At 39.7% G+C, this 23,860-nt stretch overlaps 1 protein-coding gene across 3 annotated transcripts; it reads left to right on the top strand.

Moving 5' to 3' along the window:
• The first annotated feature begins 4,546 nt into the window (after positions 1-4,546).
• On the top strand, positions 4,547-19,605 carry ZBBX (zinc finger B-box domain containing). Of its 3 annotated transcripts, none has more exons than XM_058031528.1 (17): positions 4,547-4,615; positions 5,316-5,403; positions 5,897-6,010; positions 7,132-7,225; positions 8,318-8,363; positions 8,506-8,615; positions 11,180-11,354; positions 12,207-12,327; positions 12,955-13,088; positions 13,290-13,393; positions 13,695-13,798; positions 14,398-14,429; positions 14,848-15,122; positions 15,780-15,933; positions 16,500-16,655; positions 17,614-17,752; positions 18,419-19,605. In XM_058031528.1, the coding sequence occupies exons 2-17, from the start codon at positions 5,336-5,338 to the stop codon at positions 18,492-18,494; spliced, it is 1,902 nt and encodes a 633-aa protein (XP_057887511.1). In that variant the 5' UTR covers positions 4,547-4,615; positions 5,316-5,335; the 3' UTR covers positions 18,495-19,605. The 3 variants fall into 3 exon arrangements, with proteins under 3 accessions (XP_057887511.1, XP_057887510.1, XP_057887512.1); XM_058031527.1 differs by having other exon boundaries at positions 15,774-15,933; XM_058031529.1 differs by lacking the exon at positions 16,500-16,655 and having other exon boundaries at positions 15,774-15,933.
• Positions 19,606-23,860: the final 4,255 nt, after the last annotated feature.

Here is a 23,860-nt window from a genome sequence, read left to right as displayed (position 1 = left end):
TGTGCCTCCTAGCCTGAATACATATGGGACAAATGCAAATTTGCCAAATGAAATACAGCTTAGAGTGCATAAATTTCAAACAGATAATACTTTGTCCTTATTAAATCCTGGCTTGGATCATGGAGTGCTTTTTTTTCCTTAAACTCCAGCTTTTCTGTGGAGGCTGTTTATCCCCTGAAGGAGCAACAATTATAAATAATGGTCAAGCCACCAAAACTGGAAGGACAAGACTCGAAGCAAATAAACTGCAGCACTATAACCGATAAAAACATGAATATTGCCGTGCACTCCAGGTATCCCTTGAGGGGGAGGCATGGGAATTATCATTTATTGGCAGAGACATCAATAAATATCTGGGCTGGATGTGATGCATGGATCTACTACTGCACAAATCTACAGGGTGGGCATAAATAGGACTTTTGTAAAAAATTAAACATCCCAAGGATGTTTAGCTCTGTGGGTCCTGAGCACTAACTAAAGGCTAGTGTGGATAATGGGATAACTTGTTAAAAAAGCCATTTGGAGCTCAGCGAGGTTGATTTAGGTTTTACCTATTTAAAGCACGGCACTAAATGAGCAGGAAGAGCAGATTGCTTCCTCCAGAGTGGTGAATAAATAAAAGGTTAAAGCAAAACCATAGAAAAGTCTGCATTCAAAGACAAACGGGGATGTTTTGAGAAACTCGGGAATAAAGGCTGGTATGAGACGGGAGCGGGCTCATTAAAAAGAGGGAGAGGGACTTTTAGAAGGGCCTGGAGTGAGCGAACAAGGGATAATGGTTTTAAGTTGAGGGAAGGCAGGTTTAGATGACAGGACAAGGGGGTGATAGTTTTAAGTTGAGGGAAGGCAGGTTTAGATGACAGGACAAGGGGGTGATAGTTTTACATTGAGGGAAGGCAGGTTGAGATTACGAAGGGAACTGTTCCCTGTGAGGGCGGCCAGACCCTGACACAGCGCGCCCACAGCGCATGTGGCCGCCCCGTCCCTGGAAGCGTCCAAGGCTGGGCGGGGCTGCCAGCAACAAGTGGAAAGTGTCCCCGCCAGAGCAGCAGTGGCACTGGATGATCTTTAATGTTCCTTCTAACCCAGTTTATTCCGCGGTTCTGTGATAAATGAAACTCTGCCCTCAGCCGAGCTCCGCGCCCCCCACACGGAATCGTCTCTCCCCTTGTCTTCCCCACACGACAGCTCTCAATGGACTCTCCCGCGCTGCCATGGCAACGGCGCCACGCTCAGGGACCGAGGGGCGGCGGGGCCGGGACGGGAACAGCGACAGGGGACAGCGACAGCGCCAGGGACAGCGACAGCGCCAGGGACAGCGACAGGACAGCGACAGACCCTGCCGGAGGGGCCTTCAGCTCCCTCCCAGCTCTGGCCGGGGTGAGGCCTCAGCTGCCCCCCAGCCCCCGCCGGGGTGAGCCCTGCGGGTTCCCCTCAGGAGCCGAGGCTCCCTGCGCGCAGCCCATGCCTGAGGGGGGCTGAGAGTACCCGGGCAGGAGTGAGTTGTGTAAATGCCCCCAAAGTGTGCCCTGAGAGTACCCGGGCAGGTGTGAGTTGTGTAAATGCCCCCAAAGTGTGCCCTGAGAGTACCCGGGCAGGTGTGAGTTGTGTAAATGCCCCCAAAGTGTGCCCTGAGAGTACCCGGGCAGGTGTGAGTTGTGTAAATGCCCCAGAGTGTGCCCTGAGAGTACCCGGGCAGGTGTGAGTTGCGTAAATGCCCCCAAAGTGTGCCCTGGGCACACACCCGCGCAGTTGGCACTGTTCTCTTCATTGCCCCTCTCACGCCTTGCTGGTTTTAGGTTGCACTTTGCTCTTCCCTGCCCTGCCGAGTTTTCATCAGCCTTGAAAAGACACCGGTAATGAAAGAAAAAAAACCAAAAAACCAAAAAAAACCAACAACAACAAAAAAAACCGTAACAACCCCACACTTTCCTATGCAAACTTTTACACTTTTATTTTCTGTCTGCCCTTGTGCTCTGTTCTGTTTCCCCAGAGCGACCGTCGGGACCGAATACAACCCATCTCACACCGAGCCTTGAGAGGAGCTTTAAAGGCAAGTTCTGACTCTGCTGCCATCATCCACCTGTTGTTTATCGCCCCACCTGTTGTTTATCACCTTATCTGTTATTTATCACCCCATCTGTTATTTATTACCCCACCTGCTCATTTCCCCTACTCTGCTCGAGGCAGAACTGCTGCAGCTCACAGAGCAGGGTGACTGTATTTCCATTGTGTGGGTAAGAAGGTTTTTGTCTTAAGAAACGTGCTTTATAATGTGGAGTGGGTTTTTTTGTTTGTTTGTTTGGTTTTGTTGTTTTTCTCTTTTTTAAATTTTTTTAAATTTATTTTTTAGTAGACTGTGTGGAAAGGCATTCTTTTGCTTGTGGCCTTTGTGTTTGAAGTTATTTACAATACAGCTGAAATTACAGTTCTCAATTAAACAGTAGTAGTGGTTGTGTTTTTTTTCCTTAACTGCTGTATTTTTTCCCCTTAACTAAAAACCAAGCTGTTTTAAACCACCACAGCAGTGAAGATTTGCAAGCTGTAGAAAGAGATGTTGAGTTTGCAGAGTTACCAAGATCATGCATCTTCCCAAATTGTGGTGAAATTGCAAAATATGGTAAAAGGACTTGGGGAAAGTGGCATTTAGTGAGTTTCATGTTGTTTTCCTGATCTGACTTTTGTTCTGATCTAACACTCTACAACAACTGAATGTTGTAGAGTGTTACACCTAGAAACGGATAATGGTTTTAAAAATAGAAAGTGGAGTTTGAAATGGCTGGTGTCACAGATATTGGGGCATGAAGAACATGAATTTATTCTGAAGGCTGGAATCATTTCAGCATATCTGAATTAAGTTTATGTGTAATTTTTTCTCTCTTATACTTTTAATGTCATTCTTTTTCCTCTTTCTTTAAAGTAGTTATCATAATGTTAGATTGTTTGGAAGGACCAGAAGTCTCAGTCGTTGTAATTAACAGCAAATGGGTGAGGAGTGATGATAGACAAACTCTTTATTGCACTTGCAATAATAATTCAAAGGAAATAGTTTAGTTTGAAGTATTGGTAAGTGGATGGAACTTAGTGTAGCATGAAATCCACATTCATGGTGTTGATAATGGGATGTGAGCTATTGCACAGACAGTAGCATCCCTCTGGATTTGATGGGTTTATTGATGTGAGCAAGCTGTTGGAATTTGCCCTGGTTAAACTCCTGTGGTGTGACATAAACTACACCCATCTTCAGCTGCCTGTAAGTCATAAACCTTTAAATTGATTAGGAAGCGACTTGAGCTAAGCTGGGGTACAGACTATGTGGAATTTGGGTTTATTTAGCTGTGTAGTCTTTAAAGTTGACTCAAACTTTGTTTAGCCCATACAGCAGGTTTTGGTTTGTTACTTTTAACTGTACATCCATTGTCAGCACAGAGGAACCTGCTGGAGTGATGAAATTTGAGCACCAGTGTGGCAGGGGAGCAGGCAGAAAGGATGTGGCTAATTAGTGCTTGATTTATTTATGTTGATGAGGTGCTTTAGTGTTTGCCTCACTGGCAAATTGTGTTGCCTGGTAGAGAGAAGAGGGATTCATTAAAGAAAAGCCAGACAGAAAGAGGGAACTCCTCTGAGTATTTAAATTCCAAATGTGTTTCTGAGGGGTTTGGGATTGCCTTTGCTGCACTTCCCTGGCAGCCCTGAGGGCCCAGCTCAGGGGTATTTCAGGGTGTGCATTTCCCCATGGGGTTTGTGTGAATTTGACTCTTCCAATGTCAGTGTTTAACAGTTGTTTTTATGCCTTATCTGTTCAATAATTCCTGTATTTTCTCAGAAAACTTCAGGAGGTTGAGCACTGTCTATCCCCTGTTACCTGCAATTTGATGGTGTTTTTTGTCTACCCAGTGTTCCTGTAACTTTGTAGGGCTTTTTAGCTCTCATATTCTCACCCAGCATCTCTGATATTTATCTCTGATATTACACCATTTTTAAGTTATCCCTTTAAATATTTGCTTTCAGTGGAATATGTGAAAGTTAACTTGTATAAATGGTATTTTTTATTAACTACTTTCCCTCCTTGAGCTTGCTCAGCTGACCCTGTGTCATTTTCCTCTGTTTTTACTATTAAATAGCCTTTGGGCCCCTCAAATCCAGTGTGTGACCTCCTCCTCTCCAGCTGTGCTGGTCTTGCCAGCTCAAATTTGCCAAGAGAAAAACTTTCTTCTATTCAAAATTATTAAAATCTTTTATCTTGGGAAGTGATAAAGAAATAACTGTTTTGAAATGATGTTAGAATTGAGTGCTTGAGTTTTCTCACACAACAAGAAATATGTTTTGTGCACAAATCTGATGCTTTGTCAGCACTCAAATGCAGCATTTTGGGTTCTGTGTTTTAACTTCAACCAGGTGTTTTAAGTTCCATGTGCCATTGAGGTGTTTGGCCCCATGGGTGGAGATTTTTGGGTACATTTTATCTGTACTAATGCTGAATTTCAGGTTTACCTGTGAACAGGCAATTTTCCACTTGGGATATTTCTAATCCTTCTCATTTCCTAGGTCCTGCTCTCCCCAGGAAGGTGAAGACCCACGAGCTGCAGAAGAGTTTCCAAGCACCCTGGCAGCTGTAAGTCTCTGCACTGTAAGCTTTTATTTCTTTTTCCATTATCCCATTCTTTTTCCATTATTTCCAGAAGCAGCAGGAAATGCCCAGTTTTGCACCCCACAAACATTCCATCCCAGCAAACTCTTCAATTTAAACCCCTTGCTGTATGAATTTGCTTTTTTGAAGAGTATTTTATTTTACAACCTGGATTAAAAAAAAAAAAGTATTCAAAATACCACTGAAGTCTTGAGAGGAGGAATTAACTCTGCTCTGTGAGTTATTGTGTTCCTCTGTATCAATTTGTCTATGACAGAAGGAATTTATCTTCCCAAATCAGATGAGATGGTTTCGCTTCATAGCCATTGGTACAATTTTCTTCTCCTTGGTGCTTTCTATAGGTTTGGTTCAAGAAAGTTGTGTTTTAGTTAATATTAATCTGCTTGCACATGAACTTTAGGGAATTGTCCAAATGAAACAGCCAAGGAAATCTTTTCCCTGGTATCATAAATGTAATAAAAAAGGGGTTTTTTTCCCCAGTTAAATTTAATTTTCAGTTGCTCTAGGATTTTATTGGCACTTCTTATAAACAAGTTTTGTGCTCCATTTCCCTCTATATATGAGTGTTTTTGGATGTGTAATGAGTTTTTTACTGTTTTAATTTCAATCAAATTCCCATTTCAACAGGTTCCTATCTCTAAATCACTGAAATTCTCTTTTTTAGGAGAAGTTATACTGGGCATCATGAATGTCAATGATTTTGTAATTCTCCCAGGCTCAAAAGCTGGAACCTCAGTGAGATTAAAAACAAAGTAAGTGCCTTCAATCTGATTGAGATTGAGATGTGTTTTTGTAGTTTTTAATAAGTTTTAATGCAACATTAAATAGGAGAGTGGAAGAACAAGAAGAATCATGTGTTTCTTTTCTAGCATTTTCTCTATGCTTTTATCCACAAGCCTTTCTTTTCTCAGGCTTTAATCTACTTCCTGATTAAATTATAGGTTTTATAACCAACCCTGTGTATCCACAGATAATACAAGCATAATGAAGAAATCAGTGGATTGCTTATTTAAATATAATTATACTCCAAACCTTTCTGAGTACAGGCACAGTTGTATCACTTTTTTGTTGGAATTTGCACTTGACCTGTCCTAAATTTTCCTGTTTTCAGTCCTGCTGGGAGATAAAGGAGGGACATGGTTTTAATGACAAATTTTCCAGCTTCTGTTTTTCTGCTTCATGGTTCTTCAGGTACCTTACTGACTTCCAGGTGACTTCTAATGAATATTTCACTGTTTCCTCCAGAACTGTCAAGGAATTGCAGTTGGAGAAAGCTCAGTTAGAAACAGAAAACAAAGAGATGGAGAGAAGATTATTGCAGCTGCAGTTAAACATGAGCAGAGAAAAAGAAGAGAGGAGGTAGGTTCAGTTTTTCTTTGGAAAAAAAGAATCCAGTGAGATGCTCCCTCCACACCTCCAACTGCCCATGTGGGATCTCTTGTAAAGTTTGGAATTTACAATTAGGTTGGAGAGAGGAGACTGGGAAGAAATATTCAGTGTTAAACTTGCTTCCTTATGATGTTGTTAATTTGAAAGTCCCATATGATATTTCATCTGTTTTCCTCAGTTGTTCCCTCTTCTCCCTTTTTTCCCCTGTCTGACTGGATTTGTCCCCTTAGTTTTCAAGCAGGAGACAGAGTAGTTTCTCCTTGTTTATTTCTGATGTTTTTGCAGAGGATGCTGTTGATATTTTTGATCCCCTTTTACATTTGTGAGGCCTCTCCTGCACGATGGCAAACAGGGCTTGGAACCAGGCACAGTGTAATAAGGCAAATGCTGGGGTGAGCTTTAAATCTGAGTCACCCTGAGTGCTGGCAAATTCCTGCAACACCTGCTTCCCTTTCCTTGAGTTTCTGCCTGCTGGGAATGCAAATGCCTTGGGTTGGGATGCCCTGGTGCTGCTGGCATTGCCCTGAGCTGCTGGGGCAGTGTTTTCTAGGGCATGTGTGGCACTTTTGTCTCCATGGTATTTTGTTGTTTTGTTCTCAAGGCCCTGTACCTGCAGCGCCTGATAGGGTTGCAGTGCTGAGCTCTGAGGACGGGAGGATTTGGCATTTGCAGCACTGCAATCATGGAGTGGTTTGGGCTGGAAAGGATCTGAGAGTTCCTGCATTGTTAGCAGTGCTGGATCAAGTCCTGCAGTAAACTGGGACAATGAAAGCTCACACAAAATGTACTTTTGTTGTTATTCTTCTGAAACCAACCTTTGAGAATTGATAAGATTTTTTTTACGTATAAAAACTTGGACAAACCTAATAGTTAAAAAATAAGTACTTTCTCACACATTTATTGTATTTACTGCTTTTAAAGCAGGTTTCAATGTAAGGGAGTATTTGTGCTTTGGGAACTTGATTGTCCTATAGAGAAGAATTTTATTTTTGTGATTTTTTTGTTCATATTTAACAAGCTAAAGGAAAATTTTATGCTTTTCTTGCTTGCAGAAGGCTGAATTTTGAAGTTTTTCTTGCCTTGGTTTGTAGGAAATTAGGTGCTTATCATTGGAAATCTGGGCAGGCAGGACCAAGGACCCCCCAAACCCGAGCTGTGGCACAAAATAATGAAAACAGGAAGAAGGTAGGAAACCATATTTGCAAGTAAAGCTATCTAAAGTAAAACAAGATTTAGAAGTGGATTTATGCTGCAGAACAGGAAAATTTCAAATACTGTAAAACCAAAAGGTTGAGCCCTATCTGAGTAAAATTCCTGACTGCTTATTTTTCCATGCCAAGCTTCTGATTCCCTTTGAGCTGGAGGAACATCAAGTTTTGTTGGGTGATCAGTTGCAATAAACAACAAATTATCCCTGCTCCTACAGATTTAATCCTGTAAGAGTGGCACTGGTGGTGCTGGAACTCATCAGGAGCCTGGCTTTGGCTGGCTGGTGCCCAGGATGGATCTGAAACCCTGAAAGGCTTTGGGTGAAACTTTGAGTGCAAATTCTCTGCCTTCCCAGATAAAATACACCACAGTTAAAGTCTTTAACTCACTTATATTGATTCTTGTTCTATCACAACCTTGCTCAGACCTAAAAGAGGGGATGTAGAACTTTCCTGGTTAATCTTTGAAAAATCTGTTTTCTCTTCAGTAAGTACAAATGGGATACTTATCTTATTTTGGAAAAATCTGTGGCAATTTTTTTTTAAACTGGCAGAAAATGAGAACTCAATGAAATTGCCTCCTTGACTGCAGTTGCCTCCTTGTCTGTGAGAGGAGAGGATCAGAATGAGAAGGTTTTCTTTACACACCTCTTTCCCTTCTCTGAGACAAGGAACTCAGAGCTGTTGCTGCTTCAAAGACTTGAGGTTTCAGCTGGGGTGGCTGAGGAGATGAATGGGCAGAATTGTAAAAAATGCAAAATTAAAAATAAGGGGTGAGTGAGGGGCAGTGAGGCTGCAGGGTGAACTCAGTTTGCAGGGAAAGACTGAGGGGAAAAAATGCTGAAAATCATTAATTACTGGGATGTTAGATCATGGAAGGGCCACATGGATGATGTTCATCTCTGGGGAGGGAAACTGGTCCTGGGCTTCATGGCTGTCATGAGCAATAATTGAGTTTTTTCTGTAAGTACATGCCCTATTTCCCTAAAATTTTCATTCTGTAGAACTTACTGTTTATTCATTAGCATTAGAACCTTTTACAGATATATGGAAATGTTCTTTTCTCTAGGTTTCTCCACAAAGAGTGAAGTTACAAGTACTCAAACAGACTGAAGGTAAAGACATCTTTCTTAACCAAATAAAACTTAAACTTCTGATAGATTATTGCTTTGTAGAGATTGCTGCAGTTAAACACTGAAGAAATCAGAGAGTGGAACACTGGATTAGTTGAGATTTTTGTTGTTTGTTTTGTTTCAGAGCCAGTGAAAAAACCAGTTAAGCCTAAAAGAGGAAATCCTGTAGCTCATGAAAAGTTGGGAGTGAAGGGGGTGGGCTACAGACCACCTGAAATTAAGGGTGGGCTGCTGGTAAGTAAATGGTTAAAAATAATTCTCAAGCAACACGATTTAATGTGTGTAGAATTTTTTTGTGTCACTATGTAGACACACATTTTTCTTTCTCTCTCTGATAATTACTTAGTGCCTGTAAAGAGAAATTTTACAGACTGATCTCCCTGAATGCAAGGAACAGATTAAATAGTTCTGTTGTCAGAACTGTGACCACTTTTTAAACTGGTAACTGTTAAAGAATTTATTTAAACTCTGGTTTTATTATTTGCTCAGCATGTGGCCATGGCTGAAGGAGGCTGAGCTCATCCTTAACTAAAGAACACTTTGTGATTAAAGAAAGATGTGTGGTTGCAGGCAAAGGGGCCAAAATTAAGTGGTCCATGAATCTTTTGTAATTTTAAATCCTTGCATAAAGCACGTGTTCAATTCTGATTTTCAAGTTGGCACCTTTTTGGCTGTGTTAGAGTGGAAATTTCTATTATCAAGTATGAGGTGATTTCTGTTTAATAAGGGTATTTTTACCTTAGGGAAATACTTAGGTATTTTTACCTAACTAGGAAATAGGAAACAAATAATAAATAGGAAACCCAGCCTCCAAAGTGTGGTGTAGCCTCATACATCTCGATTTTAAAGTAGTTCATGTGGATTTCCACTTTTGAATAAGAAAATAACATTTTTATTCTAAAAAAGAATAATTTTTTTAGAGTGTGGAGGGACATCTCTCTGTAATACACGATATGATTTTTTTTTTTCCATTTTTATTAAACCCGCTGGAGCTGCTAACCCTCAAAAGGAACTGATACATTGTGCGTGTCTTTGTAACGCTTTTCCTTTGGGGAAAAAATACACGCCGATTTGGAAATTAAGAGAACGTGCCAACAAAACCGCGGGGGTTTTGCTTCCGTGCTGCTAATTTCATTCGGCAAAGACCTCCGCACACTCCCAGCATTGCAGACCGTGCGTGTTTTCCTTTTTCCCGGCGGTTTTTGGGGAGCGATCCCGGCCCCGGAGACATCCCCGGAGCGGCTGCGGTGCCGGCGATGGCCGCCCGAGGGCGCTGCGCCCCCGCGGGAGCTGCGGCAGCCGCGGATCCCGGGGCGCATTTCCCGCATCCCGGGGACATCTCCCGCATCCCAGCCGGAGCAAGGATGGGGCTGGGAATCTGTGCTGCTGGGGAAAATTGAACTGCGAGTCGCTGGAGTTGTTCCCTGCTGATCCCCTGTTCGCACAGTGCTCACCCCGCACTGCAATAAGAGGATGAGGGAATGCCCTGCACGTGCAGGCAATTTTAACAGCCAACTTTTCTTGCTTTTGCAAGTCACAAGTGCCATTGGATGTGCAGCCAGTCCCTGGATCGGTTAAAGCATAGGGCAGGTGGAAAGAAGGGGTTAGGAAAACATCCTGAGTGTGTAGGGACTGCTGATGTTTTGTGATGCTGCTTGCAGGGGTGTTAGGATGAGGGAAGAGAGGAGAATGTTGACTCCATGTTTCAGAAGGCCTAATTTATTATTTTATTCTATATATTATATTAAAACTATACTAAAGAAATAGAAGAAAGGATTCAATCAGAAGGCTAGCTAAGAATAGAAAAGGAATGATAACAAAATCATGTGACTGACTGAGACAGCTGGGCTGTGATTGGCCATTAATTAGAAACAACCACATGAGACCAATCCCAGATGCACCTGTTGCATTCCACAGCAGCAGATAACCATTGTTTACATTTTGTTCCTGAGGCTTTTCAGCTTCTCAGGAGAAAAAATCCTAGCAAAGGGATTTTTCAGAAAATATCATGGCTACAATGTTTGACTCTCATCCGTCTGCCCGTACCTTTGCTGCTTTGTTGTGGTAAGAGCAGGTCACTCACTTGGAGAATATGTAGACAAAGGATTTTTTCCTATAGGTACATAAATTATTTCGTGGTTTTGCTTGATAATCATCCAAGAGTTGGTAATGAAAAACTTGCACAGTAATTTTCTTTGTTCTAATAAAGGTTGAAAAACCACTGGATTGAAAGTCCCAGTGCAGGAGTGTTTTTCTCCTTTTGTAGCTGTTTTCAATCAATCTCATCAATTACAGTTTGGACTTCCCTGGGCTGCTGTATTAATGGCTATCCCAGTTAGCCCCTTAAATGACCATTTTCCTCTTGCTGACCTCTCCAGATGTGCCCGTCCACTGGGAAGCTTCAATAAGCAGCTCTTCATTAGTAAAGCACATAGCTCATAAATTCCTTTAAATGAGACATGCTGCATTAAATGCCTCACTTAATCCCCTTGTACATGTGGTGTCCATGGCTTTATATCCAAACCATGGGATGTGGGTGTCCATGGCCACTGCTCTGATACCAGAAACCTTTAAAAACAGGGGTTTTGTGTGTCTGGTAATAAAAAGTTTGTCTTTCTTATTGAGCTCTTGATAGATCTTTGCAGTTAATTGTGAGCAAGATCACACAAAATGGAGTGATCTTGATTACCAGGTAGCTCAGCTGAGCCAAGGAAAGTGAGTGCTGCAGTTCCACAGCTGACACTCAAAATGCTGCTGCTCAGAAATGCTTTATCAGTAACGTTGTGGCACTGATTTAGGAACCAGCCCCAGCATCAAGCAGTGCAGGCCCTGGGAAGCAGGACAGAGGATTGCTGCTGAGTGGTGCCTTTGATGAGAAGGCATCTGCAGAGTCTTTCCAGGAAGCTTTGCTTCAGTGGAGGAAGGGTGAAAGTGATCCTGGAGGAGGTCTGTGTGCCACTGAGGCCCCACCAGGTATGGTTTGTTCTGATTGATGACATTTTAAATACTATGGGAGCCATTTGGGGGAGTTAGATTAATGAAGGCAGATGTTATCAAGTTAAGAAAACCCATTTTATTCTTTCTCAGTGTACCTTTATTAACAACAATCATCTCTGAAGGGTCTTTAAATGATGTTCAGAAAGTTTAGCTCAGTTTTTGTAATGCCAGGATATCCAGCCCATGTCCCTGAACCCTCCCAAGGCTTTGTGTCTCACGTGTCACTTCAGCATGAGCTGCAGTGCTCAAACATAAAACCAGCTTTAAACTGAGGCAAGGAATGTGCAGGGCTCAGGATTTTGTGTGTTCTATCCAAGTACATTTTCTGCTTGCCTTCCACAGGCTCTTAATATTTCTTTGTCCCAATGAAAAGCTGCAATCAGCTGAAGTATGCATGGAAAAATATGGAAAATTCCTCTGGTCTGATTGGATTTGCACAAATCCAATCTGTGTCTTGTTCCTCTAGTCCATGGATGGTGGTTTTCCTCTCTGGCTTTTTGTACAAAATAATATTAAACTGATTTTTTTTCCGTTTTTTCTTCTTTTCTGTGGGATTTTGATCTGTGGAGTCACAGATTTCCATCCCCCCACTCTTTCTATGGCTCCAGTGTGTAATCTGTAAAAAATGAGTTTTTAGGGCTGCCCCACTACTGCCTGTGTTCTGTAACTATAATATTGCTGGCCATTTAAATTTTGGAGTTATGCAAAGACTGAACTAAGCACAGACTCAATGTGATGTTCATTCAAAAATAATGTAGGTAAAAAGCATGTTTAAGCATATTTATAAGCCTAAACTGCTGTATTTTTTTTTTCAAATAACTCTGACAGAACCTGTGGGGAGTTGTGAGGTGCAGACCAATGTCAGTGCTCTGAAGGAACCCATCCATGTGGAATTCCAGAAGGATGGCCTGAGCTACATGGAGAAACTCCTGCTGAAGAAATACAGAAGGTGTTGTTGCATTTGCTGCTCCTAATGAGAGAATTCCGAAATACTGAATAACAAAAACCCAGATGAAACTTCTAAAATATTAGATATATTATCAAGAGTCAAGGGGAGTGTATACAGGGAGATTTATTTTAATAAAATAATGATTATAACCAGACTTGATAACTTGATATTTCAGTGATCACTTGATATTTCAGAATTCTTGTAAAGGAAGTATTTAGAAGGATTTGCTTTGCTCTCAGTTTACTGTAGAATTTGTTTTAATAAAATACTGATTATAACCAGACTTGATGACTTGATAGTTCAGAATTCCTGCAGAGGGAGTATTTAGAGGGTTTCTCTTTGCTATCTGTTTATTGTAGATTTTGAAGACTGGTAAGGATATTTGGCTACTTGATTTTGGGGCATTTGCCACAGGAGTTTTATAGAGAAAAGGAATTTTCAGGATTCTTTTGTGGATATTACAGAGCTGTTTTATGAGTTCTTGAGAAGCAAAGTCACCTCAATGAAGTTAGGAGGAGTTAGTTAATGCTGCTGCAGTAAATTGGCTCATAGGGTTTTTTCCTTTTTTTGGTGATATCTTTTTAAAAGTATGACTTTTTAAGATTGATGGTTTTTTTCCCGTTTCAGAACTCCAGTTGATCAATTTTTTGCAAGTTGCATGAAAGATTCAAGGCCTGTGCAAGCCCAGAGTGTTCAACAGGATGGGGCTGAAGGAGGAGGACAAGGAGATGATGATGATGATGGCATTGAGGAGTTAACAGGTGTAACAGATTTCTTTACTCAATCTAAAATACCTTTTTCTTCAGATTTTTTTCTGTGAATGCTGAACATTCCTACACTTAACCAGTTTGCTAAAAGCAGCAATAATAAAAAGAGATATTTGTGGTTTTTCATAATTAATAAAAATGCTTCAGTTTTGAGCAGGAAAAACTGAAATGCATGAAATTATTTATATTTCACAGATGAAGAGGTGAAGAAATACTGGGCATCTGTTTATAGAGCTGAAGAATCCAACACTGTTCCTGAAAGTGCAGAGTCCTCTGTGAAAATTGAGTTCCTTGATGATGTGAGTACTGATAAAGGACTTGATGAGTCTCAACAATGAACTGATTTGTTCAAGTTTTGATCTGTTAAGTGTTTAAAGTAGCAACAGTTAAATAATTTCCAACAGTGAAGAATGCTGGAGCAGTTTGTTTTCCATACTAATGTGGAAAACTGAAAGTTCCAAAAGTTGTTCTATTCAGGGACTTGCACTGTATGGGATTTATACACAAATAAGTCTGACAGCTTTTCAGCATTCTTAAATTTTTTTACTTCTTTTTAGAACTTTAATTTTATTTTATTTTTTATTTTTGTTCTTTATTCAGTCTCAGAGTGAGGACTTGGAAGAATCTTCAGACTCTTCAGTAGAGGAAACTGGAGATGAGGGGGTGAATAAGCAAGGAAAAACTGACCCACTGGAGGGTAGAAGGTATCAGGAATGCAGAGATTGTGGGAGAGGAAAGGAAATAATCCCAAATTTGTGGTAGTTCCTAAGAAATGGGGGCTTTTCTTTGCAGGCAGTTAGATTTGAGTTATTGTGTATACAGTGTTTCAAAGCCATTAAGGGATATTAATTGCCTGTAACTGGAGAGGCATCACTTGGAAATCCTAACCCATAGGGGTGAGATGCATTTCTTTCCACTTGCCTGTCCTGAATTTTAGTGAAATTCTCTTTTCTGAGCTCTTACCTCAGCAGGAGCAGGAACTCACATACAGATTTTACCATGGATCAGTGCTGTACACATTGAAGATACTCTTACTTAACTAACCTTGTAATTCCAGACAAAAACAATAACTGCTACATGTGCAATTCTTCTATCTCCCAACACTTATTGAATTAACTGTGACCTGGTTTGCTTTTTGTGTCCTTCTCATTTTTCCCCTCCTCTATAAAAGCTCAGCATTTGCAGACTAGAAGACAGAACCAACCCCTTAAAGGAAAAATGGGTAAAATGGGAAAGTCTTAAAGTCTTCTTTCCGTTTAACTTCCTCAGCTGAAACTTAATTTTTACTTTTTCGTCTCAACAGAGATCCTGTTTGTCCTAAAGAAATTTCTCAAGGTAAATGTGAGAAGTTGTTAAGTTCTTTGTTGAAAATACATAAATATGTTCAGTTTATCATTCTCATGTAGGTTGGGGTAGTGAACTTTGGTGGGCTGAAAAATAGTTAAAGGTCATTAATTAAGTCCCATTCTCTGGGCTATCACAATTTGCTTTGATTGCAGTTTGATGGACTGTGATAAACATATATAACAAAGAAAACCAACTTACAGATTCATTCACAGCCTGACAAGATGGATTTCAAACCTTATAATGCTTTTAAGGAAATTGTATTAAATTTCCACGATTGCCTTTCTTTAGCTTTAGTGGAGATTTTGTATTTTTTTAAATTCATGAAGAAAAGATAGTTGACTTGCAGGTTATAATTAATATTCATTACAAGCATTGCTCTATTCATGATTTTGTTGTACTCCTGTAGAAAAACCGAATGTCTGCAGTGATCTTGAAATAAATGCAGTGCAGGAGGAGAGCATTGAACCAAAGGCTGGGAGAGGATCCCTGAGCTCCTGTGAACCTCCTGAGGAGATCTCTGACCCCACTGAAGGAGTGAGCAAGGATCTCACTGGGACTGGACTGAGGAGCAGCAGAGATCTGGAGACAGAGCTGCAGCAGGGCAGGACAGAGCCACAAGGACTGGGCAGGGTCTGCAGCACTCAGAGCTTGGTCCTGCCTGGCACTGCAAAATCCTCAGCAGTGAGTGATGGTGTCTTTAATTGCTGAATAGATTGGGGATGTTGCTTTATCTGCTTTAGATTTAGGGGATTGTCACTGTCTGCTATATTTGATATGAAAGGCTCCACTTTGTGGTGCCAGTTCTCTGTTAATGTTCCAAAACTTGTCTCAGACATAAAAAGAAAGGTGTTGTAGGAACAGCTCTTCCCATATTTGTATTAACAGTCCTTCACCTCTTGTCTGAATGACTAAAAAATGATAAGACACCTGCCCTGTCTTATCTAGCAAATTATTCAGATCCTCATTTGCTGAAAATAAAATTATAAGCAATAAAATGATAGAAAAGTTTGGGACATTGATTTGGAGTTATTGGTAAACAGTGATCACCTTCTTTATGTACCCAAAAGTGAACACAAAGAAAATCTGCTTTTCAGGCTCAAAATCAACTTTCTCATCCCTAGTGAAAGAATAGACTCAAGCTCTCACAACATGGGAAGTTTTTAGGATTTTAAAGCACACCTTGAGCAAAAACATCATCCTCATGAATATCTATTATAGCTGGCTGTCCAAATAACTGTGCTCTAAGAAATGAACATTTTATTAATCTAAACTTGCAGGGGCAATTATAAAGTTTGCTGTTTCCTGTTTGTAATCTCTCTTTTTTTATCCAAGTTACAGGATGTAGCCAAAAGACAGAAATGTGGTTCTACATCATATCAGGGACTTGAAGGTTTCTTTGTTGTAGGTGCAAACCCTAAACAAGAAAAGCTGGAGGCACCTTCTTCCCTGTCTGCTGCCTCCAGCCCTAGGGACTGGACAATCCCTTTTCCAGGTACTTTTGTGTGAATAAATTCTCAAAAATATACTTATTTATAATGTTTTTTCAGTTCCCTTCCATCCAGCTTGCTTTAGGAGTCACTTCAGGGTGACAGTCATGCCACACAAGTGGTGCTGGGCAAGGGTAAAATAAATTCCCTACTTTGAGGCAATCTAGTGCCATAAATTTAATCTTTATAATTATGAATAAACTGTATATGATTATATATATTATAGTATGTATTTTGCATAATCTATACATATATATAATATAATATGTATAGATTATATAATATATATACCAATATAAATAAATGTAATTATTTATATTGGTATATCTCCTGATAATAGAGTTCCATGAGGTTCCTATTGCTTTTCATGGTGTGTGTGAAACAACAAGTGAACATCATTAATCTGATTTAAAATATCACTTGAAATCAGGCTTTTAGTCTGTTACATATCTATAAAAAAATTGTTGTGTGGCTTCTTTAATTCACACACTAAATGCAGCAAAATTAGAAAGAGTAAATGATATTAACACAAAACCTGCAAATAATTTCCTCTAATAATGCTGGATTTCAGGAGAGGAGCAGTGGGTTTCTGAGAGGAGCCTGAGTGAACATGCTGATGACTCTGTAGTTCAAGGTGTCTTGGAAAGTCAGCTGAGCAGAGCTGCAAATGCTTTCCAGGCTCAAAATCAACTTTCTCATCTGATGGCAGCGTGGATGCCATGGTCAGGTAGGGACAGCCACAGCTCTGAGCTCCTCATTAGGGTAATTTTAATTGCGGAAAATTAAAATTTACCACAAAATTTTAATTTTCCACAATTAAAATTGGAAAGTTAAATTTTGAGTTGGTCATTTCTATATCTTCATTTGTGAATTTGTATTTTAGTGGGTTTTTTTAAATAGGCTTGGGAGTTAATTACCTTTTTTCAGCTCTCACCAAGAATTCTTTTTATTTAGCTTAGTTTCTGCTTCTGCTGCTGCCCTTTTACTCCACTGTTATCTTGAATATTTAGAGAATAAACCCTCCAGAAGAAGTTTCTGTATTTGTGTGTGTTGGTAGTCCCTGGTACAATTTGGGAGTGATCTAATAAAGGATTTCTTCTGCTACAGAAGCAAGTCTGATTATATGAACTCTAAGAAACAGGGACACAAGCAATAACTGCATCTGCACTTTTGTGTTACCTTTCTCAATTTCAACTGTCTCCATCCCAGGAAATGTAGCTCTGCATTATTTCTCACATCATGAGCTACCAGGTTGACATTTTAATTTAAATAATGCTGTGTGCAGAAATCGAAGCTGTCAATTTTGAATCCCAGGAAAATATTGGAAAGGGTCTATATTTTATTCATGTTGGTTTAAATTAAAAAAAAAAAAAAAAGAACCAAACTTCAGAGCTTTCTGCAGTAGTTCAGTGTCTCCCCTCACACAAAATTTGTGGCATTGTGCAGAATACTTAAATCATGTTTTTCTTTCTGAAAGATACTTCTGAAGTAGGAGGTGGTGAATTTATAGGTGCTAATAAAAAAGTTACAAATATATTGGAAAGTACAATCTTAATTTGTGGTGGTACTTTTCATTAGCTAGAGTTGGTTTGAGACTTTCAATGGCAAGTTTTTGCCAATATTTTGAATTTTTTTCAAGCTGATAGTGGAAATACTGCATCTTTTTGTTCATATTTGCTCCTAAGACATTTCAGGCCATGAAAATAATTCCAGCTTAGCTTGTGAGGATGGAACCTCCTCCAGCAGAGCCATGGAGATCTCTGAAAATGCAGATTTCCAGAACACCTTGGAGCTGGAAGACCATGACACATTTGATCTTTTTGGGTAAGTTCAACTTGCTGGCTGTGTTTTTATGACATTTTAGATTATTCAAGATGCCAGCCATGTCAGAACTGAAATCAAAACAGCCCCAACTCTCTTGTAGTTAGCAGGTAATGAAAATTAAAGTCAGCATGACCTGTGTGGTGTCTTGGTGTGCCAAGCCCCTTCTCAGGCAGCTCAGAGTCAGACCTGAGGAATCTGTTTTGTTGTTTGGACTCCAAATGATAAATTTGGGCATTGTGGGTTTTTCAGTGCATTAACACTGAGATTTATTTACTAGAGGTGAATCTGTTAAAATCATCTCAATTTTTGGGTTATGAGTCACCATGTATTTGTTATTTTGTCTTGGACACTGAGGAGATGACTGGAAAAAAGGAAGTTCCCAAAGTTCTGTGTCTCACTGGCTTTTTACTGGGATCTCCTACTCCTATCCAGTCAGAGCAGCACTGAGGGAACTCCATGCTGTGTGATCAGAGCTGATTCAGAGATTTGGGACAAAAACTGAGGGAAAAGCTGAATTAGAGTAGCTTGTACTGCCAAACATCTCCAGTAAAAGCTTTTTTATGTGCCTTTTAGTTCAGCACATGTGAACATGTGTCAGCAGGGCTTAAAGCAGAGAATTTGGGGAATTGGAGGCACTGGAAATCACTGGGGTGTGTTTCTTTTAAGGGACTGGGAGGAAAGCCAAATGGATGCTGAGGAAGCAATTCTGGAGGACAAGCAGCAGGTTCTGGCATTGCAGTGAGCATGGAAAAGTCAGCTCTGAATCCACCTTTGGATGGTTCAGAACCAAGAATATCAAGAGGTGTTTTAAGTTCTGCTCAAGACATCATTTACTAAGGAACATTCTGTGAAGTTATCATTAAAACTGCTTAAAAATATGTTGATTTGTCTTTTTAAAAGTTCCTACTATGAAGAAATAACAGAATAAAAGAACTTCTATTGTGCTGCTATGTTTAGGATTGTTTTATTTATTGTTTTTAATTCAATTTAAGTTTTCTCATCTGCAGGTGGAATTTTGTGCCTCCAAATGTGATTTTATGTGGCCAGGCAGGAAGGTGGCACACCAGGGGTATTAATGGGATAAATTGGGGTTTCTGTATGATCAGGTTTGTGGTGAGAAGCACAGGAGAGGAGTCTATCTGACCCTTTGTCACATGTTTCAGAAGGGACTTGCACCTTGCAGAATAGAATTCAACAGCTTTCCACTGCACATTTAACTTCTCCTGCCACATTCCTTTCTTCCTAAGGGCAGCAGGGAGCCCAGAGCAGCAGCAAACCTCTGCTCAGAATCAATTGGGAGTGAATTCCCTTTCTTTCCCTGCTCCAAAATTCCAGTTCAGAGCGATCTGAGTCCAGGCAAATCCAGCTGTGCTGTAACTTACTGCCTTACAGGCCTTTGATAATTAAAAGAACGAAGAGGAAATGCAGCTAAACTCATCCTGGGTGGTTTGAATTTTAACAAACAGCCCCAAGTGTCCTTTTGAGCTTGCTGTATTTGTGTTGTATAAAAAGCTTTTTGCTTCCTCCTCCCCAGAAAGTGTAAGGTTTAATGCAATGAATATAATTTCTGTAAAAGGTCATTTGGCCAACGTGGTGCTTTGATGTAAAGAGGGTTTGGGCTCTTGTTGAGGAGATGCTTAATTGTACCCAGTAATTGAGTGGCTTTGAAATTACCTAAATGGTATCTTTTGCTAACATCTGTAGGATTCTCAGACACAGCAGCTTGCTTAGCTTGAAAAAGTTTTCTTTCCCTTCATGTGCCTGACTCTCCTCCTTTTGTTTCCTTCACTGTGGTTTTTAGGGAAAATTTCCCCCTTCTCCCCTGGTTTTGATAATAAAGGTGTATCAAAAGCAGTGACAAAGATTTGTCTTTTTGTGTTGGGAAATTTTGAAAGTGAGATTAATTAAAAGCTTTTGTCTGATAATTCTTAAATGTTTATGGGTGAACTGCCTGGCAGGGCTCTAAATTCATGGAAATTGTCATCCTCAAACTTTGCTTTAGGAAGAGAAGCTTTAAATTCTGCTTTCCTGTGTTCAGAGGTGGCAGGTGCCCTTCACTAATGGATCAGTGGAAGCATTCCAGTCTCTGATTTGGTTTCCTGCAGTTAAACCCACTCTGCTTTGGATTCTCCCCACGCCCCAGGGCTCTGCTGTGTTATCTGCCCCCCTCAGCAGCTCTGCACTAATATCACACAACACTGTAATCTTTGCAACAATTCCTTTTACAGGAAAAAGCACTCCAGCCACCCTAATTCATACAAACTAGAGGCATCAGGCTGAACAGACCATTGATTTGATTTCCTGCCTCATTTCTTGTCTTTAAGGTGAGGGCATATTTTCCACCTCAGTTTTCTTTATAGAGTTTACCATATATTGATGTTTTATTACAGCAGTTCTTTGTCAGAAATTGGGAGAATAAAATCACAAAGCAGGAGTTCTACTTTGGAGATGGAGGCCAGTGCTTTTCTCTCATCAATGTAACCTTTCTTTTTCAGTTACTCTTCCAAATATTCCTATTACACTCATTCCACTGGCACAGACAGCCTGACTGCTTCCATGCTGTTCCCAACCTTTTTTAACAGGAAAACTGATGAAGCAGCTGCTGCTGCAGTGTGTGCCTCCAGCCCTCAGCAGGCAGGGTAATCCTTTAAATTTCAGCTCATTGGAGATAACCAGAAAGTCACTGAGTGCTTTCAGCATCTGATTTTCAAAGTTTTTCCTTCCCAATGCTTTTGCTTAAAAGAGGAAAAAAAAAAAAAAAAAAAAAAGCTGCTGATAACACCTGCAACAAAATTTGGGCTGACAATAAGCTCCCTTCGATGTATTAGTGATCTCTGTTTAGGCAGTGGTGATTTTAATATATTTCAGTTTTGTTTTCCTGATTTAAAACATTTGAAGCTGGTTTTTGTTTTTTTTTTTCCCCCCTCTGTTTAAGTTATAATAGGGGAACTGATATCCTAAACAGATTACAAAAAGAGAATCTGAATTGCTGCAGTTCTGTGATACATTTTTTGCTAAGAGAATAAATTTAGTGTTGGAAAGTTGAAAGGTGTTTATTATTATTATGAATGTGGTTTAATGTAATTATCTGCATGATCTTTAAAGGTCCCTTTCAACCTAAGCCATTCTGTGATTCCTTGATATCAATACATTCATTGTTATCAATGCAATCTACAAATGATAATGTTATTTATTTTTTTTAGGCTTTATTTTTATTTCTACCTGTGCCTGTTGTAGGGATGCCTGATCCATACCCAAGTGTTGAGAGATTTGCACAGAAAAATCATCTTTCCAGTCCTTATGGAGAAAGAGAAAAGGAGGGGGAAAATGAAAGACCAGTTTATTTTTTGGAGCTTCAGAGGTGAGTTTGTCTTCTTGTGTACATTGACTTTTGGTAATATGATTGTATAAAACAGAAATCCTGGGAAATGACTTGGCCATCAGTTTGGTTTTGAGAGAGGACATCACATTCATTACAGAGATGGGCAAAGACTGGACAGTGAAAATTGAGATTTTTCTGTTGATTCTTCTTTTTCACCAGCAAGGGATGAATTCCACTGAAAACCCTGTGAAGGTCTCTGCTCCCTGCTCCAGAGCAGAGCTCTGTTTTACCCTTTGGTATTACCCTTTAATAGACTTTAAGATGCTGTCATTTGCTTCATCTCATTTATAAAAATTAACAGTTGTTCTTTCCTCCATCATAATATAGCTTACACGCATCTCATTTAATTATCAGGAACACATAAACCCAATTAGTTTTAATTTATCCAGACCATTTGCATCAGAGACAAATACATCTGTCTTTTTCATTTCAAAAATGAATCCTGCAAATTGCAAGCCATCAACACAAGGGCATTTCTAAATTATTTTGGTCAAGAGAACTGTTCCGTGACTTTCTAGTTAATTAGGATTAATTAGGTTGTTTAATATGCTTATGCTTTTGGTGAGGGATGGAAACATAATAGTCTATTTTATGTTAATAATACAGATCAGTTAACAAGCCCAAGGAATGGAACCCTCCAAAACCAAAACTGATTTTCCATATATGGAGGGATGTAAAAACGCTTAAAGAAAAACTCTGGTTTATTTCAGCAAAACTGAGGGATTTCACATGCTGATTTCCAAAGGAACTACAACAGAGGGGTTAAGGAACAAATATTCAGCAGAATGAGCTGTGAAACCTTGCTAGGTATGGATTAGATTCTGTTTTACTTTAACTAAAAATCTGGAAATAAACCCCAAAACTAACAAAAACTACTCAGCAAATCCGTCAGGATTTGGCCTGGTGTGTGTCTATCATATTTCTCTGAACATAATGCAACAAAAATTACTCAATGTTTGTGTTGAAAAATTCCAACATAATTGTTAGTTGGTTATTTTTTGGGGCAGCATTTCTTCTGGTACTTCCACTTTTTTTCTGATATTTACTTGGCAAGATGAAATAGTATAAAACTCCATCAATTTTATTTTGTTTTCCTTTGTTTGCTGTGGTTCCTCCCTGTGTTAAATTTACTGCAGATGTGCTGATTTTTGGTTAAAGGAACTCTTCATTGGGAGAGTCCTTTCATAATTTCCTGCTGTAGCCATTGTTTCTGTGCCTTAAAATAATGGCAGTGGATGCAGAACTCTGAATAAATATCTTCATAAAGATGGAGAGGTGATCAATGTGAGTTGGGAATTATGCTTGGATCTAACAAAATCCTGTTTTTAACCTGAAAATGCTGTAAATTGAGCTATGAAAAGTTATCAAAATACAGTGCCCATGGTGTGGTGCCCACAAACCATTTCTACCAATGCTGCTTCTGCCCCAGAGCCCTGACAATTATTTTATGTTTTTTATTGTAAGTTTGAATCATTTATACAGGGAAACCTGAAGAGAAGTTAATTGAATGTGGCTCAGTTTGAAAAATGTGAACATTTTTTCTCAAAGTGCTCTGAAACAGCCTGGAAAAATCATGCTCTGTTGCATTATTTCTGTCTGGCTGCTGGAGCTTGCCAAATACAAATATACTTTCTCCTCTACTATATTTAATTTTCCTACTTATATTACATTAGAGTTACTATTAAATTATCAAATAGATACATCATATGTTGCTTGAAACACAGCTGCTGTTATTTGCATTTAGCTGTAAGTGCTGTAAAACCACTTTTTATGGTCACAGTAAGAACACCAGCTACAAACTGAACAAAGAGGGTTTAAAAAAAAACACAGACAAAAACCAGCAACTTTTTGAGGCAGAGATCTGGCCTAATTCCAATTAGGAATCACATTCCTAATCACATCATCTGGCCTAATTCCAATTATTAGGCTTGCACAGGTTATTTCTCTCTTGGCCAACCTGTTAATGAAGGTTAAAATTTCATTTTGCTACATTTTTTGTAGTAGTTGAGCTGAACTAGTCTTCAGAAATGTTTGGCCTCACAGTCAAGTGAGAAAGGAGTAAGAGAACAGAGTTATGAGAATTTCTAGATCGGAAAGAGCTGCAGGTATGGATACAACCTTTCATTTCCTACATATACCTCCCCATTTTTTCCTTCCTGTTTTATTTGTTTGTTTGTTTTTGTTTGGTTGGGCTTTTTTGGGGGAGGTTCTTTTGGTTTTTTGGTTGGGTTTTGTTGTTGATTTTGGGGTTTTTTTTTGTATTTTAAGGTGACTTTTAGGACATGTATCCACTTAAAGAATGAGTTGCTTTTATTATGTATTTTTTTGGAGGGAGATCAAAATGGGAGCTGAAATCAGGGTTCTGATTTCTTTTTCCTGCTTTTTACTACTTGGTAAAAAGCAAAAAAATCCTCCCCTTCAGCAGAGATCATGCAAATGGCTAAAATGGGGATGATGAAATCTTCGAGCACGCAAGGACAGCCTCAATCAGCTCTTGATAAAGCCTGTGGGAGGCTTGCCAGTGAAAAGGCACATCCTGTTCTCAGTGACATTCAGCTGAAATGACTTTGGGATCCATTTTAGACAGTGTCCTTTCTAAGGCAGAGCCTTTGCCCATCCCTGTCCTGGATCCAGTGCTCAGCCCCTGGAGCAGCCAGGATTTGGGGAGAGGGGCTTGGAGTGCCAGGAGCTGCTCTCCTGTGCGTGGTTTGTTAAGGAAAGAGCTC

Source organism: Melospiza georgiana, chromosome 10 (genome assembly GCF_028018845.1).
Source record: "Melospiza georgiana isolate bMelGeo1 chromosome 10, bMelGeo1.pri, whole genome shotgun sequence".
In the NCBI taxonomy this organism is placed as follows: Eukaryota; Metazoa; Chordata; class Aves; order Passeriformes; family Passerellidae; genus Melospiza; species Melospiza georgiana.
The sequence above is the reverse complement of the archived record's forward strand: the minus strand, read 5'-3'. Positions and strand labels throughout refer to the sequence as shown.

Bases quoted from the DNA above. Each gene is read 5' to 3' on its own strand.
- ZBBX (XM_058031527.1), top strand. From the start codon at position 5,336: ATGAATGTCAATGATTTTGTAATTCTCCCAGGCTCAAAAGCTGGAACC. The intron at 11,355-12,206 runs GTATGGTTTGTT...TAACTCTGACAG, and splicing joins TGCCACTGAGGCCCCACCAG to AACCTGTGGGGAGTTGTGAG. The intron at 13,799-14,397 runs GTATCAGGAATG...TCGTCTCAACAG, and splicing joins GACCCACTGGAGGGTAGAAG to AGATCCTGTTTGTCCTAAAG.